The sequence below is a fragment of the Gymnoscopelus microlampas genome (assembly GCF_963454915.1).
Source record: "Gymnoscopelus microlampas genome assembly, chromosome: 9".
Taxonomy (NCBI): Eukaryota; Metazoa; Chordata; class Actinopteri; order Myctophiformes; family Myctophidae; genus Gymnoscopelus; species Gymnoscopelus microlampas.
The window spans coordinates 10,301,961-10,321,960 of record NC_139946.1 but is presented as its reverse complement, the minus strand read 5'-3'; the positions used below and the strand labels follow the sequence as shown (position 1 = coordinate 10,321,960).

The window sequence follows — 20,000 nt, the reverse complement described above, 5'->3', positions numbered from 1 at the left end:
GTACTTTTACTTGTGCAACTTTAAGTGCATTTTGATACCAATAATTCCGGACTTTTACTGCAGTTCTACAGTGCAGTATGTTTTACTTTACTTAAGTAAGAAATGTGAGTACTTTTTCCACCACTGGCTGTATTACCCTGCATTGAACAGTCAGCAATTGTGTGGGTGTTACAGTAAGTGTTTTTGCACTTTAGAGAGTATACTGTATGATTGTTTTGCTGCGTTAGCTTGACTTCCATGAACACATTACAGTATACGGGAGCTCTACTGCTCACCTAAACCATGATAAACTGCAGCTGTTGAGACAAACACAAGCATGCATGCACATACAGACACATATCGTCTCTGTCGGGTGGAAACCTCATACAGTATGTCCAAAACTGTTACTTTTCAGGATTTGGATTGAAAAACGTCAAAAGTAGCAGATCGACAAGCTCGAAACGCCGCGTGAATGCGGATCTGCTACTTTTGCTTTTCTGTGATGGTGTAGTATGATCAGGTAGGGCGTTAATTTACGAAAAAACACAAAAAGTTGAAATATGGAGATAAGAGGTTTCTGCCCGACAGCAAAGATATTCAGACCAACAACATACACAGATTACGCACACAGACACCACCACACTGTACTGTACTGTATGTGCACACATGCACAAACATGCACGCAGACATGCATGCATTATGCACCCACGCAGATATACATACACACATGCAGACACGCACTCTCCTCCTTGTCAGTCGTCTGGATGGAGACTGTTTGTTTTGGTTAGTTGGTTGGTTGGATGGATGGATGGATGGATAGCTACAGTGAGAGAGAAACAAAGGCCCCCTCTTTTTCTCCACTTCTTCTCCATTTTCCTGACCTGATAATCACACCTGATATGCTTTGACGTGCTTTGTGACGCTCCGTCTGTCGTAACCTTGGTAACACTCCGCATTTGCGTACTTCACACCTTTGTGTTAATCTTGATGATAACCATCATTCACCTTAGAAGCAGGCAAGCAGCACGCATTGTCGCGTCATGTACACAACGAAACCCTGAGTGTTCATTTACCCATTTCTAACTCCCTTATCGCTCCGCTTTGTTGTTGCTGTTTTTTTCTACCAAGGCCCTCTCTGGTGCTTTGATATGTCTTCATAGACAGCCCTGTGTTCAGTCATCTCCCCTGTCCCCTGCACTGCTCTCAACGCGTTGTGAGCTTGTCGATCAGCTATTTTCGTTACATGACACTGGCATGCAACTAAGCATAAATCAGACTTATAATCATGGACATGTCCAGGTTTACATACAGTATGGAAGCAGCAAACACACACACACGCCAGGCGGAAAGGGATATGAAGTCAATAAGGAAGTGCTTTTCAGCACTGCAGTTCTCATTAATGACGTAGAAGGTGTCGCTATTTCCCCCCTGCTGGCTGCAGAAGAATTACCACCCCATTGATCACAATGGGGATTTTACCCCTTGATTTTACACTTGAGTTTATTACCTTAGTAATCATCGTCATAAATACTTTATGCTTTCAGTCGCTAGTTTAAAGTCGTCTTTCAATTACCATGACATGCGTTTTTGTAAATTATGGTCCTATTAATGTTTTTAATTGATGATGAAGTAGGGTATGCTTCTAGGTTCTGGTTCTACTGAGTGAAGACCCGCCCTCGCTGCCCTTCCAGCCAATAGCATTCATTTCCGGTTGCTTTTCGGGACTGGAAATTGGAAGATGGTGGATTTGAATTTTCAGGAAAAGTGGCTTCAAAACGGGTCTGTAGAAACCAATGGCGTCACCGTTCCCTTCGTCCATATTTTTTACAGTCTATGGCACACGCACAAACACGCACACGCAGACATACACGTATCATCCCACACACCCCATAATTCGCAGGCTTTAAGAGGAACCGAGCACCTTTATCTTTCTGCTCATACTGTAGATCATTAGAGGAGGCTGAGTGTTAGTATGGATGAGATGCGGTGGACGGGATGCCCTGTCAGATTGTGTCGGAGGCTGGAATCCTATCAGAATTGGATAATAAAAACCACACTTAATCCAGACAGCTCCCTCCAGTACATCTCCGCAGTCCGCACCTACGATAAACGTTAAAAGAGAACGACACCCATGTCCCGCTCCAACTGTCCTTGTCAAATACTCCTCCTCCCTCCATCCCATAGTAAAAATGTAATAGGAACAATTATGACTTAATCTCCACCATCTCCACCCTCTATTCCGCCCAAAAAACATTTCGCTTCAACAGGCCCCACTGAAGTAAAATGTGTTTATTACCTTCTCCGCCATGCAGTAATGTGCCATAAAAAATAGGTGCCCGCCAGCGTGTCTGACTGGGCAATGATCAGCTAATTTATGAGCACCAAGGCTCATCAGTGGGACCTGGTCGGGAGACTCAGCGAGAGGCAGAGGAGACGGCAGGAGGGAGGTGGCGCACTGTCCTTCGGCTGCCGAACATCAGTCATGATAAACGGAGGTCCGCCAGACACCGACGGCAGCCAATCCGTCACTTTGTGGAAAGTCACTTGCAGACAGGGACAGGTGGGCTTGTCCTCCCTCTGCGCACGTTCCCTCTTTTCGTCTCCTCGCCCGGTCTCAATTGTATAGACTAGAGCTGGAAGCAGGTGCAAACGGCTCGTGGCCGCCACTTGACATATCACCACACCGTCTGTCACAGCGTGTCAATGTCTCGAGGCTCTCTCTCCCTCTCTCTCACTTCATATTTAATGGCCAGCTCTTGTGTGCAGTAAATAATGAATATGCATGTAAGCACACTCACTGTGCCCTCTAAATGGAGTCTAACTTACTCTTCACCACACATCGCTTGCCATCAATCCGATTTTCAAGCGCTAAGCGTGACGCGCCACATCACGTTCATCACTTGAAAATCAACAACAAAGCATAAATGAGGCTTTTAGAACCATACTCTTTTCTTTTCTTTTCAGCAGAGGACAACCCCTGCCAGACCAACCCGTGTCTCCATGGAGGCAGCTGCCTGCAGGAGGGGGACGGTTACAGCTGTTACTGCCCACAGGGATTCTCTGGAGAGAGCTGCGAGATCGGTGAGTCACCGCTGGGGCCGCGGTCAGGGAGCCAGGGAGACCTCTGAGGTCAGCAGCCACAGACACACGCCATGTCACTGTGGCATAAGGCGAAGAGAGAGAAACATATGTTCACATACTGTAGCATTCACCAGATCGTCGCTGTCGGGCCGAAACCTCTTATCTCCATATTTTGTCTTTTTATGTTTTTTTTCTCCGATAAATTATTAGTGCTCTACTTGATCATACGAGAGTGTCGCACAAAAGTAGTGAAAATAGACGATCTACAAGTTCATAACGCGTCACAATGTGATGCGTTATGAACTTGTAGTTCGGGTATAATGTTTTTAAATTAACGGTTTGGGACATACAAGGTTTCCCCACCCGACAGCGAAGACATGCAAAATACAATGAAATCTTCAATGAATCCTGCTGGAAAGGAGCATCTACTGTAGTGTTTCTCTGCATCTCAGCAGTGACAAGGACTATACACATGGGAGGAATTGGCATAACAGCTAAACTGGGGAGAAAATAAAAAAGATGAATAGTTGATAAAAACCTTCATTTCTTTTCATCAAGTAGTCAAAAAGACCTTAACTGTCAGGTCCAGTGAGTCTACTTTGAGCTGGGATCAAACTCAACAGCTGTGAAAGTGAAAAAGGAGAATATTATGGAATAGGGTGAATACATAATGTTGTTATATTGCTGTGGCGTAAGTCGAATCACTTGTGACAGAGAGCGCTGAATTCGTGCTGCGCTCACATTCTTTGTGTGCGTGTGTGCGTGCAATGCATGCATGCATGCATGCGTGCGTGCACACGTGCGTGCGTGCTTGAGTGGCAGGCAGCTGATCTTTCCACTCAGCTGTGTGTGATATGATGAGAATGAGTGACTCAGACAAGGTGTGTGTGTGTGTGTGTGTGTGTGTGTGTGTGTGTGTGTGTGTGTGTGTGTGTGTGTGTGTGTGTGTGTGTGTGTGTGTGTGTGTGTGTGTGTGTGTGTGTGTGTGTGTGTGTGTGTGTGTGTGTGTGTGTGCGTGCGTGCGTGCGTGCGCGCGCGCGCGCGTGTGTGTGTGCGCGTGCGTGCGTGTATGTGCACGTGAGGACACACAAGGACACATTGGCCACAGTGGAGCTATGAGTTCAGTGAGGGGTGGAGCGGCTGATTAAAGTGTTAGAGCAATGGCACATGTTGCCATGGATGAGGAAGTACAGAGGACTCAGAAACACTCATGTTGACACTTCAAACGAGAACCCTGCAAAACAGAGGCACCAGAATCAGCAGCATAGGAAAGGAGTGTACATTGGTTGCTTTACATAGCGTTGCTGTCTCCATATTCTAACTTTTTGTGTTTTTTCGAACATTAAAGCCTTACTTGATCATACTACAGCGTCACACAAAAGCATCAAAAGTAGCAGATCTACAAGCGGTGTGAAGCCTCGTGTTTTGAGCTTGTAGATGCTACTTTTGAATTTGAATCTTGAAAAGTAACAGTCTTGGACATACCGTATGAAGTTTCCACCCGACGGAGAGGATTTCAAGTGACTTTCTTCTTCAAACGACAACCCTGCAAAACAGAGGCAACAGAATCAGCAGCATGGGAAAGGAGTATATGTTGGTTACTTTACATAAGCAGGGTTGGTGCTCCACATTGACGCTGAGAGGATTCCAAGGTTTTTATTCGATTTTTTATTGAAATAAAAATAATTCGAATATAATCCAGTAGCACAGCGAGGTGCCTTTGTTAGGTGCTGTGTGCGTGGGACCTTGATCCTCAAAACAACTATAAAAAGAATTAAATAAATAATATAATTTATATATACTGTGTGTGTTTGTGTGTGTGTGTGTGTGTGTGTGTGTGTGTGTGTGTGTGTGTGTGTGTGTGTGTGTGTGTGTGTGTGTGTGTGTGTGCGCGTGCGCGCGTGCATTCTAATTTAAACCATATTAAATATTAGAGTGCAGAGTTATACTGTTGGAGAAAGACATTTTTGCTTTCAAACCCTGGCGTGCCTTTTTCTGGCAGACGTCTTGGCAATATTTGACTCCATATTTGACTCCAGCTTATTTAAAAGCCTGTAGCAAGTACAACCCAAAGATGTAGTCTTTTTCAAAATATACTGCATATTTGATCTCTTTATGGACACTTTTGTGATGAATGATAAACAGCTCCTTCTGAAGACAGACAGTTGATGTTCCTGGGCTCATGAATAAGAAGTGAGGCATTGTGTCACTGTGCTTTGCCTCAGCGTGAATACATCAATGTTGCATACCGTTGCTGTCGGGTCGGGTGGAAACCTTGCATGTCCAAAAACGTTCCTGTTTATGATAATAGTGTATAATGGCTAGTAATAGTGAAAATAGCTGATGTACAAGCTCACAACGCGTCGTGATGCGACGCGTTGTGAGCCTGTACATCAGCTATTTTCACCGCTTTTGTGCTACACTCTTGTATGATGAAGTAGGCCATTCATTTACGAGAAAACATCAAAAGCTGAAATATGGAGATACGAGGTTTCACTACCGACAGCGACGGTATTCATCAATGCAAAGCCATTGAATCAACCTGGGCTTCTCATGGGTCACAGCTAATGGAAAGGAGTCAAGCAGAGGTCAAGGGTCAAGAGAGGAGATTTGTCGTGGATCTGATTACAATAATCTTTAGTGCTTCCACCCAAATGCTCATGATATTTAACGGTGTGCGTGTGTGTGTGTGTGTGTGTGTGTGTGTGTGTGTGTGTGTGTGTGTGTGTGTGTGTGTGTGTGTGTGTGTGTGTGTGTGTGTGTGTGTGTGTGTGTGTGTGTGTGTGTGTGTGTGTGTGTGCATTAATGTGAGTGTGTGCATGCATATGTATGTGCATGTGTGTGTCTATCTTCCACGGGGATGGTCGGTGGAAATCAATCAACCTTTTACAGTTGCGTCAATAATTTGTGACAAACGTTTGGCATGTTGGCATGTTAACCACATAAATTAGACCTGGTTTCTAACGATCTGTGACAATATATTTGCTTTGAGCACCATATGTGTGTGACAGTCACATAAAACTCAATGATACTCAGAGAGGCAAATGGACCAATTTATAACCGCTCTTCGTAATGGCAGAAAAGTACTTTTTATATCCTATTTGTCACCGTTCATTGATCAGTTCCTTACTTCTTTCTATTTTCTTGCGCTCTCCCCCTCCGGGCTGTGTTCAATTGCCTTTTTTTGATGTAATGTAGATGAAGCCTCCGAACACATGCATGTTTGCTGTTTGTAATATTAATTAACAGCCATAGGCACGAAGGTTAATTGCATGTAACTGCTGAAGTCACATCCGCACTGACGGTGATAGAGGAGGAACATATGACAAATGTGCGTCATGTTCTGCGTTGCGCCTTTCTCGTCGCCTCTCGTTTCACACCTGCAGCTCTTGTGATCCTCGGGCTGTCATTTGTGTGCAGACAGTACCCAATACTTGGCCCGGTTTACCCGAGACCTCTCCACCTCTCCACCTACGCTGAATGAGTTTTGTTAAATAAATGATCCATTAGCACACAGTGTATGGCCACCGTAGCCCCATTATTGTCACTGAGGCACGTAAAGCCCTATTCCCCTGCACTGCCTCTTGCTCTCATTGTGAAATGATGATTTAGGCTAAATAGGGCAGCAGCTGCAACGTGGCTCGGAGGCAGTCTCCAGGACTGGGCTTGTGTCTGCAATTATTTGAGAAGAAGCGTTTAGGAGATCTGCATTATAGATGGGCAGAGTCTCTACTCGGTCTATCTCAAACATTTATGAGGGTGGCAGAGAAAGAGAGACAGAGAGAGGGGTGGAGAGTGAGAGACAGAGACAGAGAGACAAACAGAGAGAGAGAGAGAGAGAGAGAGAGAGAGAGAGAGAGAGAGAGTTATATGCAGGGGTGCACATAACTGGTGCGCAGGTGCGCATGCGCACCCAAAATAAAAAATGCGCACCACATCAGGCGACGCGAGGCGCTTTTGCGCACCAACAGCTGGGACAGGAATTTCCAAGCTTTTATTTTTTAGCAAAACTAAAAAATAAAAGCCTGGAGATCGAGGCTAGGAATTTACTTCCTGAAGCCACACTCACACAATCACTCTAAAGCACCCGTCGGCTCCATGTACAGCCATTAGGCACAGGGGTAGAGATATGACTCGCGTCGCCTCGCATCGCCTCGCATTGCCTCCCTGCGTGCACGCAGCCAGCAGCGGCTGTTAGAGGCACTCGTCACCGATGATGAACGCACCGTAATGGTGCAAAATATGCCGTGAACGTCCCAATCTGGCGGATAAAATCAGCGCAGCTGAAAAAAAACGGCGAAAATCGGCGGAATTTAGAAGCAGAGCGTCCTTTTTTTCTCGCCCCCCCCTGTCCGGGCTGAACCCCCCCCCCCCCCCCCCCCCGTTGACAAAACGGGACGGGCGCCATGCGCACCAAGTCACATGTCCAGGTGCTCTTCTGCGTACCAGACCTAAAAAGTTATGTGCACCCCTGGTTATATGCATGTGTAGGGACATGCATAACGATGAAGACACAAAGGTGCTCCGGAACCCCATCTGTAGAATGTGTGTGTGATCGTCTGCTCATACCCACACGTTTCCTAGGGAGCTTACCGGGGAAACGATTATGGGCATCACTTCCTGTTGTCATTCATTCAATTAATATGAGTCAGTCAACAATAATGTGGGAACACAACCTGACAGAAATCCTGAAGGGTCATATTAGTCTATCAAACATAAGTCATTTTTTGGGTAAACTACTCCTTTAACCACTTCAGTGATATATATTCCTTGGCTATTTGAAAATAGCCAATCTACAGTACAAGCTCGCAAAGGGTCGTAACGTATTGTGAACTTGTGCATCTGCTATTCTGAATACCGAACTTGTAACAGAGTATTTTTACATTATGGTATTGATACTTTTACTTGCGGGAAAAATTTTGTTCATTTAGACACTTCAGCTCAGAAATAACCAGACCGTTAATGAACCATTACCATATTAACCATATCCCATATATGCAATGATATTGCATTCAAGTTTGGCGGTGTGACTCTGCTCATGTGATATTACAGATTCCTGTGCAAACAAGTCACAGATCTTCCCAATCACAAACCCCAGAGCAGAGCATAAAATACAGTTTTACATAACATTTACAGAACTTTCAATGCATAATTAAACAACCACAATCATAGTACAATCCATAGAACACAGTACAATACACGAAATCATAGAACCACAATACAAACACAGAATCAACCTATAACAACTAATGCCACAGGGAGGAGGCCTGGGAGGTGGAGGGAATTTGAAAACAAGCACTGTACACCCATCTTAGACAGCGAAGCACGTAGACTGAACAGAGAACTGAGGCTGCTTAAATGAACCGCCAGAGTTGCACTGTGGGTATGAAGGCGTGAGCGAGTTAACTTGTAGCAAATGAAATGACTAGGGTTGAACGTACTGACTTAAATGTGTACGACTGAATAGCTTATTAGTGAATGGGGAGGGGTCCAGGGAGTATGAATGAAGTATAAACGTTCTTCCTTCCGTGTCTACATGAACTATCGTTACACTGAATTACTTCTTCCATCACTGCCATGCAGAGATTCAGGTGTCACAGCAAGCAGCAACAGGCTACTACTGCTAAGAGCAAAGTGTCAAGAGCTGAGCATTGATCATTCATTTGAATCAGCTGTGCGGAGGGAGATCTTGTAGGGTAAGTCGGCAGACTAATATGACCGTTTGGGTTGTGTTTCCACATTATTATTGACTGACACGGATCACTCAAATGAATTGAATGAATGACAACAGGAAGTGATACCCATAATTCACGCAAGGCCTCATGGGACACTGGAAACTTGTGATTTGACCCAGACACAAGAAAGTATACTGCCACAGTAGTATGTAGATCATGTGCTGTACGGGTGTTATGTTGGTTCACTGTTGAAGTAGAGATAAAGCACCTAGTTTACAAAAGTTTTGTCAGTTTTGTGTGTTTTTTAAAGGTTGGGTTACATCCTTGTTTTCATTTACATCTACCTTTTTTTCTCTGCTGCCTTTTCTTTATTTAAGCGACATCTCATTCTCTAGACAGCAGCCGAGTTCAAATGATCAATTTGGGGAGGAATAAAAAGCACATTAACCTGCCTCAGTCGATCTACTGAGCAAGGGTCAACCCAATCACAGGGATTCTAAAAGGAGCAGAACTCTGGAAAATTAGTTCCGGATGGCTGCCTTTTGCTCTTCAGAAAGAAACGCCTCAATCAGTCCCGTCAGAAACCCCCGCACAGTCAGTTTGCGCGAGTCAGAAGAATGAAAGACAACAAAAGGCCGGCACAGGGCTTCATACAAAGGCGGCCAACACACTGTCATCCATATTCATCTGCAGTAAACCTCCAGACAGTGGGAGAGATATAATTATTGCATGTTCGTATGTGTTTGGGCCAGGGGCAGAATAGCAATGGCAGCCTCCTAATAATAGAAGCAGAGGATGTTTGTCTTGCTGCCACTGTTCAAATCCAGAGTGTTAATTTAACTGAGAGTGTACAAATGTGAGCAAATGGACCCTTTAAGGGTCCATTTGCTTACATTTGTACATTCTCAGAGTTACACATGGATAAGTGAACACTGCGTGTTCACACGGCAGTGTGTGGAGTGGACGTCGAAACAGGCATAATGGTCCTCTTAAGAGGAAATGAGCTAGTGCCCACTCTCTTGTTTCTCTGTATCTCTCCCTCCATCGCTGTCTTTCTTCCCCACTATCCATCTATCTCTCCGAACGTCGTGGACCCTCAAACCCCCCCTTTCTGTGTCACTTGCGTGATAAATGACAATAGATAGTCAGCGTGTTGCTACAGCAGTGTGGCATGGCAATTTGGCTGGAGTTACACGCTTCAAAGGCACTCTGCTCTGTTCGTGTTCCCTGTCATCCTCCAGCCTCTCTCCTTCTGTGTTTCTCCATGCAGCCACGGTATATGCAGTAACATGGTCGGTGATGATCACACACGCAACATGCCTCACACATGCACACACGGGTATACAAATATGTAAGTACTACATGCAATATACGGTGCGTGTGTGTGTGTGTGTGTGTGTGTGTGTGTGTGTGTGTGTGTGTGTGTGTGTGTGTGTGTGTGCACGGTATGTGTGGATGTGCGCAGGTTCGCACACACAAAGGCATTTACACGGTCACACACACACACACATAGACACACACTGACAGTCAAACATCCACAGGTGGTTTGAAGAACCCCCAGGTCAATTTCTGCCAAATAAATTGAATTGCAACTTTTGCAGCCTCTGCGCAGAGCGCTGTCCTCCAGTTCATTTTCTGCTCCGCAGGAAACATACCTGAATATCTTTAAACTTTTTCCTTTTTTTCCTACCCATTCCTTCTCCCCTCACACTCTGTCACAGTCCTCTTTCTCAACCCACCATGATTACATTTGAGTTTCTTCTTCCTCTCCAGTCTCCTCCCTCGTCCTCATCCTCCTCTTCTTTTTCTTCTCCTTCACTTCTCATCCTTCCATTCCTCTGCCGTACTTATTACTATATCGTCGCTGTCAGGCAGAAACCTTGTATCTCCATATTCTAACTTTTTTGTGTTTTTTCGTGAATTAACGCCCTACTTGATCACATGAGCGTCACACAAAAGTATCAAAAGTAGCAGATCTACAAGCCCGAAACGCTGCGCGAAGCGACGCATTTTGAGCTTGTAGATCTGCTACTTTCGCTACTTTTGAATTTGAATCCTGAAAAGTAACAGTTTTGGACATATGAGGTTTCCACACGACAGAGACAATATATTATTCTCTTTCCATTCCCATCTAGCCTGCTCCTGCACCCCCCCCTCCCTTTACTTCCTTTACTTCTATTTGACTCTCATTTTCATTCCTTCTCCATATCCCTCTCCCCCCTTTTCCTTTATTATCCCTCCAGGTCTCTTCCTCTCCTGACTCCCTCTTGCATTTGCCTCTCTCCGCACCCTTTCCTTCCTCTTCCTCTTCCCTTCTCCCTCGTTCAATCCTTCCCTCACTCCTCTCTCTCTCCTTTCTTGTCCACCTTTGTCTTTCTCTCTCTCTCTCTCCCTTCCTTCCAGCATGTTGTTCTTTTGGCACGGGGAGGCTGTATGGAAATTGCTCCGCAGTGCGGAGATGATGGGGGGCTGAAAACAAGCCTAAAGCCCTCCAGCCCTTTTCCCTCCACTAATACATTTCATTTCCTCGCTCTCTCGCAACCCCTCACCGCCTCGCTCACTCTCTGCTCGCGTCGTGCTCTCTCTCTCTCTCTCTCTCTCTCTCTCTCTCTCTCTCTCTCTCCCTCTCTCTCTTCTCCATCAGGAAATACCCTGGCACATATGAACGCATGGGGGCTAACAGGGCTTTAGTCCCGGGGCCACGAAAGCTCCAGAGGGCCCCGGTGGCCCGCAAGCGCCAATCAACCATCAATCACGCTCAGCTGTTTTCTTTTTTTGCACTGCAAACTGTGACCGCCTGTTCCGACCTGTGTGTGTGTGTGTGTGTGTGTGTGTGTGTGTGTGTGTGTGTGTGTGTGTGTGTGTGTGTGTGTGTGTGTGTGTGTGTGTGTGTGTGTGTGTGTGTGTGTGTGTGTGTGTGTGTGTGTGTGTGTGTGTGTGTGTGTGTGTGTGTTATATTTGTGAGGACCAAATATCCACACAGGTATAGAGTAGAATTTGAGAAATACACATTGTGAGGACCTCACAAGAAAAATGGTTGTTTTATGGTTGAAAAAAGATTTTTAGAGATTTTAGAGACAATTTGAAAAATATTCAGGTTGGGGTTAGGTTCAGGATTATACATTTAGAATTAGAAGTTAGGTTTAGGGATTAGGGATAGAGTTATGCCTGATTTAAACATAATTGTGTGCCGGTGTCAAAACAAATCACTGTCGTAAAATGTTGATGTCCTCACAAGTATAGTTGTGTGTGTGTGTGTGTGTGTGTGTGTGTGTGTGTGTGTGTGTGTGTGTGTGTGTGTGTGTGTGTGTGTGTGTGTGTGTGTGTGTGTGTGTGTGTGTGTGTGTGTGTGTGTGTGTGTGTGTGTGTGTGTGTGCGCGTGCGCGTGCGCGCGTGTGCGCGTGCGTGTGTGCGTGACACACTGGCCTATATGCCCATGTGAACCTGATGTGTACCCTAGACTTCATGAAGTGCTAATGCATAAGTCATGTTTGAAGAGGCCTTGAGAAGTGCCCCCATAGGCTTTGTGCATTAACTGATGCACCCAGAGGGACCCTCGCTGTTGACATGGGTTCACATGATTGCACCTGAAAGATTCATGAAGCTCAGACTATTAATACCATTGGCCCCTAACCCACCTCACTGCTGTGACAGAGATCTGAGAGATGAGAGGGAAGAGGCTGCTGGGATGAAGTGATATGGGGACACAATTAGCCGTGCAGAGTAATGAAGTACATTTACTTGAGTACTGTACTTAAATACCCATTTGGAGTATCTGTACTTTACTTGAGTATTTGTATAATTTTTTTATTTATTTTTTAGCTTTTTTACCCTTTTTTTCTCCCTAATTTAGTCATTATGCCAATTATTTCCTCCCCACACATTTGTGTGCTATCACTGCTGTTGTAACCTGCAAGTGAGGAGCCCCCACTGAGAGGACGTAGAGCCTCCGTCCTACTCCTCCCGCCCAACACTCCCTGCTGACAGTTTCCGCCTCACCCCGTAGGATTACATGCAGTGATATGGTTCCCTGCTGGCCTCAGATTGTACCCTTCACATAAACTAATACGTAGCTGTGCAAATGGACCCTTACGGGTTCATTTAATTGCATTGTACGCTTTCAAGAGTTAAATGAACACTCAGGATTTTGCAGTGTAGGCTGGTGGGTGTTCGGGTCTTGGATGAGAGGTCAAGTGTAGACCAAGCTTCCGTTTGTGGGTTTTTTATGATTCTAGTTGATATTGATATAGAGGCTTTTTAAAAATGTCAAGCCTATCTTTAGTGCCTCGACCTGGATTACTATTAATGTACTGTACATACAGTATACAGGTATACATAACTCTTCCTCTCTCTTTGAAAAGTATGTATGAGCACCAGTGGTTTGAGGGACACTACTCCTGCTACTGTTCCTTTCTCTTGTACACCAAGGTTGTTTTCTTCCCCTCGGGTTAGAAAGTCTGAGAGTGTGAGTGCCAGAGGGCTGAATGTGTGAGGAAACCTGGTGAAAAATATGAGGCCAGGAGCGATTGCATCCTGGCGTCCCGAGTGTTCAGGATGTCCCAAAGGGGGAGACAAGGGACAGTGTAAAAAACACGTAGCCCAGAGCAAGTAAACATGGTGAGCAGTAGTAATGGGTAAGTAGGTAGAGTGGTTGTGAACCACTCCTTGTGGCATCATGTCGTATTGTCCTTGAGAAGCTGAACCCTTAACTGCTCCTTGGTGTCTTGCCATCGGTATGTGAATCACACGATTACAGGCGTAGGCATATAAGAAAGTGGGTGAAATTCTTCTTATACAAGCTCTCAGTATTTGCACCAGCTCAGCCTTGTGGTTAGAGTGTCCTCCTGAGATTGGGAGGTTGCCCAATCTCAGGGGTTTGATCCCCTGGCTGGGTCATACCAAAGACTATAAAAATGGGACCCAATGCCTCCCTGCTTTGCACCCAGCATCAAGGGTTGGATTGGGGCTAAGTCCCTGCGACATACTAGCGACATGTCCAGGGGGTGTACTTGTACATCAAGCTGCCTCATGCTACAGCAACAGGAGATAGGCTCCTGCCAAGGCTTACTTACTTACTGTACTTACTTGCATGCATACTTACTTACTTACTTACTTCTCAACATTTGCAGTTACCAATATTGGCCAATATTGGTCACTTGTTCTCGTGTTTTTATTACTTAGATTCGTTATTTTTTTAAAGATATTTAACACTAGCGCAACAGAAATGCTATGAACGTCTTTCTTCTTATCACAATGCTCTCCTCATTAAACACTTCATAGATTTTAGAAATATAATTACTTGTTTTCATAACATTAGCGTCAGGGCTAAGTTTGATAAACAGGTACACTGCATCCTACTATAATTCTAGTAAGCTGACGGTGGGTGGGTGGGTGGATGGGGTCTTGGGTCTCCGATCAAACTGCGCATGCGTCGTTGCCAGGTTTCGCGAGAGAAACAAGCAGCGAGGTCTATGAAAACGAGACCAAACCAAACGAACCCTATAACACCAACATTGGCCCTAAAGCGCTTACAATCGGAGGACATGGCAACACCGACGCCGACGCTACACCATACACCCCGCCCACTCTCTACTGCGGAAAGTAAACACTCCAGATTTTTTCCCCACAGACGATGCACATTAGCTCCATAAAGAACGGTTCTATGTCGTTCTCTTCCAGGATCGGGCGAACGTCCGCCAAGGCTCCGCTGTTTACCCTTTTGTATACATCGTATCCCAAAACTAATGGTAGATTCTAAACCGCACGGATGTTTAAGGTTTGGTCGGCTGCATAATATTTTAGGTCGCCAGCGAAACTACCCGTTTAAATCGCTTATTTAGTCAGCCTGTGGCCATGTTTCCCATTGGAGCCAAACCGGGAGACACCGGCTACACGAGGCGCGCGGATACGTGCATCCCCCATACGCAGACTTTTAAAATAGGACTGGATCTAAAAGTGAGCGTGTGTGCGTCAAAAACTCTGCTGTGTGTGTGTGTGTGTGTGTGTGTGTGTGTGTGTGTGTGTGTGTGTGTGTGTGTGTGTGTGTGTGTGTGTGTGTGTGTGTGTGTGTGTGTGTGTGTGTGTGTGTGTGTGTGTGTGTGTGTGTGTGTGTGTGTGTGTGTTTGCGACGACGGGGGGGACGGGGGGGAGTAGCATCGTGCCTCCGTGGTGTGTGTGTGTGGCTGGGGGCTGGGGGGGAGATGATCGCCCGTGTGTGTTCGCGACAGGCCACGGGCCGCATGGATGTACCGTGGTGTGTGTGTGTGTGTGTGTGTGTGTGTACGCCATTCTCCGTGCTGTGTGTGTGGGTGGGGGGGAGATGAATCTGATCGCACCACAATTGCAACTTGGGTCCGCGGCCGTGTATGCGTGGACACGCACGTGCGCATGCACGTTAGGGAGCCACGTGTCACAATGTACTTTATTTGTACTTTATACACACACACGCGACGCCCGTGTGTGTGTTCGCGACGGGAGGATGTACCGTGGTGTGTGTCTGTGTGTTTGTGCGCGCTCCCGAGGTGTTTGTGTTCTGTGCCTCCACGACGGGATGTGCGTGTGTGTGTACACACGAATACACCATTGGTTCTCAAAGTGGGGTCCAGAGTTCCAGGGGGTCCCCAGCTAAATGATAGATTAGGCACCAAATGGACCCTTATGGGTCTGTCACTCTGAGAGTGTACAAATGGAACCAAATGGACTCTAAGGGGTCCATTTGGTTCCATTTGTACACTCTCAGAGTTAAATAAACATAGACTTTACTATATAAATTGGGGTCCAAGACATAGAAATGCCATTACATGGGGGTCCATAGCCCTAATGCATGTCAAACTGGGGGTCCTTGAAATTAAAATGGTTAAGATTCACTGCTAGAGCCGTAAAAAAAGACGTCTCTTATGGGGGTCCCTGGCATATCTATCAAATGGGGGTCCGCGGGCTAACAAGTGTCAATTTGGGGGTCCTTGACATAAAAACGTTGGAGAACCACTGCACTACACAGTACACACTCACTTTCGATCCCTGATAAACTGTCTGTTCTCGGCCATTCTCCGTGCTGATATATATATATATATTATATACATATATATATACGCCCGTGGGGAGGGGTGACGCAACGCGACCCACGGGGGGGAGGAGGACGGGAAGCCACGACGGGGAGGAGGGGGGGAAGCCATGACGGGGAGGGGGGGAGCCACGACGGGACGCGCGCGGGGGAGAAACCGCGCAACAGGACGTGCATTAACCCCAACTTTGCAACTACTTTCACCTGCGCCTTTCACCGGGTATGGTCTAGTAGTTTTAACAGACTACGGGGAGTCTGTTTACGTGTTCCTCCTCGTTCACTGCGCAACGCGCACTGCTAATGCTGTGAAATAGCAGCACTGTGTAGAGGAGAGGGGGAGTTGTTTGTTTTTGACGGACAGTTTGAGGATCCAATGGAGTTGGGAGTTTTCGTCTGAGGCGCTTTTTAATACTTTTCATTGGTTCAAATGTTTAGATTTTTTACACAGATGTGAAGGGTGTTCAATAGCGTCGATTTATGAAAAGAAAAAAAAAGATGAAAATGGAGTTAGCTGGTTCGTCCCGGACACCGACGTTATATAGAATATTGTGTAGACAGATGCTAGGTTAATTGTTTACTTGGTATGATTATGAGGCACTGCATTGTGTCTCTCTGGCCTCTACTTATGTAACTACTTACCTTGTTGTTTAGTGACTAGAGTTCATGCTTGCTCTGCTTTCTCTGATCTCAAACGTGTAAGTCGCTCTGGATATGGGCCTAAATTGTAATGAATACGGAATGTAGAAGATAATTAAAAACATAGCAGCAGGTATAAAACAGTTTTGTGTGCGTGGTTAAAGTGTCATGATTAAAGGAAAACAAAGCAGAAGGTATAAAATCACATCAAATTTAACAGCAGGCCAGGTATAGTTTTATGTGCATGGTTGAAGTGGCAAGGTTAAAGAAAAATATACCAATATAAAAGCAGCAGGTATTGAGTGAGCATCTCTTGTGCATGATATTGTACTGTATGTCAAGTCTAAATACATAACTGACAATTTATGTGAGTAATGTAATACATTCATGGATTGAAAAGCAATTTACCACTGTAGGCTACATTAAATATCTTTGCTGAAAATAGCCGATCTGCTGTTTTCTGTGTAAGTGTTAGGTGTTAAGTAGTTTAGGTTTTTACACACCAGGGGCGTGACAAATAAACAATACGAAAAACGCCGATCAGTATTTCACATCAAAACCTTTGATATAGTCAATGATGGCTCATTGATACAGTATGCAGTATAAATTGCTGCCTCTATCTGTGGTGACAATTCGACCTTGTTCCAATTAAAAATGTGTTGCTTTATCGCGAGTCTTCTTGACATAATATTTGTGAATATACTCATGACACACACAACAGTTAAAATGCATACATTTTCTGACGAATTAATTCCACTCTTAAGGATATTCCACTCATTCATTCATTAATGATGGGATGGATTATTGAGTTTGGAGCACAGTTTCTAACCCTAGCAGTTTCACCAGAACAGTTGTTCTTCTCAGCTACCATACTACCCTCTCTACACCTTCCTTCTATAGCCAAATTCCAATACTCCAACTTCCACAATCACTCACTCCACTCGCGACCTCCACTCGCACATTAGTCCCGCCGCCCGAGCAAAGTGAGGATTAGATGCTAGTCCGGAGGAATCAAGCAGGTTGGACTGACAACCACATTCCAATACTCACATTCCTGCCTACTCGCTCCTCCTGCATGTCATGTTGTACAGTATATTAGACGTGGTATTTCTTTCATATATGAGGTGTTTGATATGCATTCTCTCACACCATGCACAGCAAACAGCATGATTGTATAAATAAAGATTGTAGCGGACATGGCGTAATAACTATGGGAAATATGAACGATAATTATGAAAATATTAAAAATATTTTCTGAAAAATCAAAATATTGATTTTCACCAAAAATTAAGGAATTGCGCAAATTAAGGGATTAATTCGCACCTCAACACAACCATGAAAAGGGCTACGCAAGAATCTTGGACACAGTAATGATGCATGGGTTCTGGTTAGAAAATGATTGGAAATATACTGCGTTGAAATCGATTGGAAAGGACTTCCGTTTATACCAAAATAAAGTGTTTATTAAGATAAATCCTATGTAGATATTAAAACAACCAATGAAATGGGGAAAAGAACAATAGATCAATAACTCAAAAGATGATGAAACTGGTTAAAATCTCAACAAAATACAAAATCACAGATCTACAGTTCAATCAGGTCAAATCAGGAAATGGCCACATTTTGATCTACTAAAGGAGAAAGAGGGATTAAAGTCATAAAAGAAAAGAGAAAGATCAATGACTAAAAATAGCTAATCTACCCTTACACTACACTCAGGTTGCCACACCACATGTGAATGCATTATGCTCGCCTGGTCCATTGGGATAGGAGAGGAGATGATTCCATTGTCTCTGGGGGAGAGACCATGAGGCGTTGGCTAGCAGGTTTGGCTAGCATCCGGCTACCTCACTGCGTCACGCAGTTCTTCTCAGTCTCCACTCAACTTGGATTGAGGAGACAGTATGTGTGGCTTTTGGCCCACGTGTAGAGAGGGAACAGTTGGTCGTGGGCATCTGGTAGCGGTTCAGCAGTCCTCAGTCTCCATTCAAACTCGGATTTGAAGAGACAGGATGTGTGGCCGAGGGCCCACGTGTAGAGTAGAGGGAGCAGGGCGGTTGTTCCGGGTCAGCAGGGCATCTGGCTTTTGCTGGCTGGAGAGCTGGACGTAGGCTGTTGGCTCTTCTCGTTGGGGGGAAGGAGGACTCCGATCCACCCTTGTAGGAGAGAGAGAGGCACGGGGGAATGTTCACCCCGGAGAGATCGTCGTGGGGGGGGACGTGGCTATCGTCTGCCCCTGGGTCCTTTGAGAGCGTTGAACTGGGAGCCACCCAGCATGTAGAGCAGGAAGAGGGGACTTGGTCAACCCTTGGATCGTCGAGAAGCGGTGGAAGAGAGAGAGAGAACTGGCTGAGCAGTTCTTCTTATAGGCAAAAGGAGGGGTCTCCTTCTTGGCCCATTGGGGGGTGTGTTGGAGGCAGCTGGGGTGGCAACCTCCTACCTTACAATATGAAAAACTAAAACTTCTCTGCTAACTATCTTAGGGACTTCCTATTAACACATTTGACTGGATATTGGGAATCACAATGAAATTAGAATTCTCTAGATATTAAACATGATGGCATTATGTCAAATAGAAAGCAGGTAAGCATCAAAGTGTAATTAGCATGGAAGCATTTACATTTTACATCACCAAAGTTCATATTAGTGTTGTGGTCATAATGCAGGACAATAATTATATATTTTGAAGTCACAGAACATAATACATAAGCCAATTTATTCAAAGTTCTTGTTGCTCATTGTCTTGTTCAGTTAGTCTGTGTGTGTGACACAGTGTGCGCTTGGCAAGACATTCTTGCATGTCGTAAAAGTCGCTGGTTCCATCCTTATCTCTTAAAGGATGCCGGACAGAGAGGGAGGTAGAGAGGAAACCAGATAGCCTGTGTGTGTCTTCTGGCTGAAGACATTCCAATGGGTAATAAAGGTCTTATCTGAAGATGCAGTTCTCTATTAGTGAGCTTGTTGTCTCCGCCAGGCCGAAGGCATGGCGAGAGAGTATGTTTTACCCTCCGTCCGTCCGTCCGTCCGTGTGTGTGTGTGTGTGTGTGTCCTGTCTGTGTGTTAACAGCTAATCTCCGGCACCGTTGGTCCATTCGCTCCGAAACTGTGCACACACACTCCCTGGATGCCAATTCAGAACCTCTGCCCCAATTTTTTCACATGGGCCTGTTATAGCGCCACCAGGAGGCCGATTTGTGCAAAACACATGTTTTTACATTACTCCTACAGATTTTATCCAAATATCATGCAAATCGGTACACAGTAGCTCTATAGTCATGTGATCAACACGGATCTGTCCGATTTCCCATATTCCATCCTGATTTTCTATGGTTGGCTTCCAAAGTTTGCAGGATTGGTCCGTTTTGAACAAACTGCCTCCAATCATGAACGCAGCTTGCCATTTCCATAAAATTGCACACGCACATTCCCACTAGGCCGAGGAAGAAATGCCACTTGAACATTTTCAAATCAGCCTCATGGTGGCGCTATAACTGGCCGATTTGCATTTTTAACTATAACTGCACCGATCTGCGTGAAACTTTGCACGCACACTCCCTAGAGGCCAA

General features: G+C 45.2%; 1 protein-coding gene across 1 annotated transcript in view; it reads left to right on the top strand.

Moving 5' to 3' along the window:
* ncanb (neurocan b) overlaps positions 1–20,000 on the top strand; it is a gene marked incomplete at its 5' end in the record, with an annotated part of 142,303 nt that overhangs the window by 68,156 nt on the left and 54,147 nt on the right. The window contains one exon of the mRNA XM_084065954.1: positions 2,944–3,060. Coding sequence (XP_083922080.1) covers positions 2,944–3,060 — 117 coding nt within the window. The remainder of the gene's footprint in view (positions 1–2,943; positions 3,061–20,000) is intronic.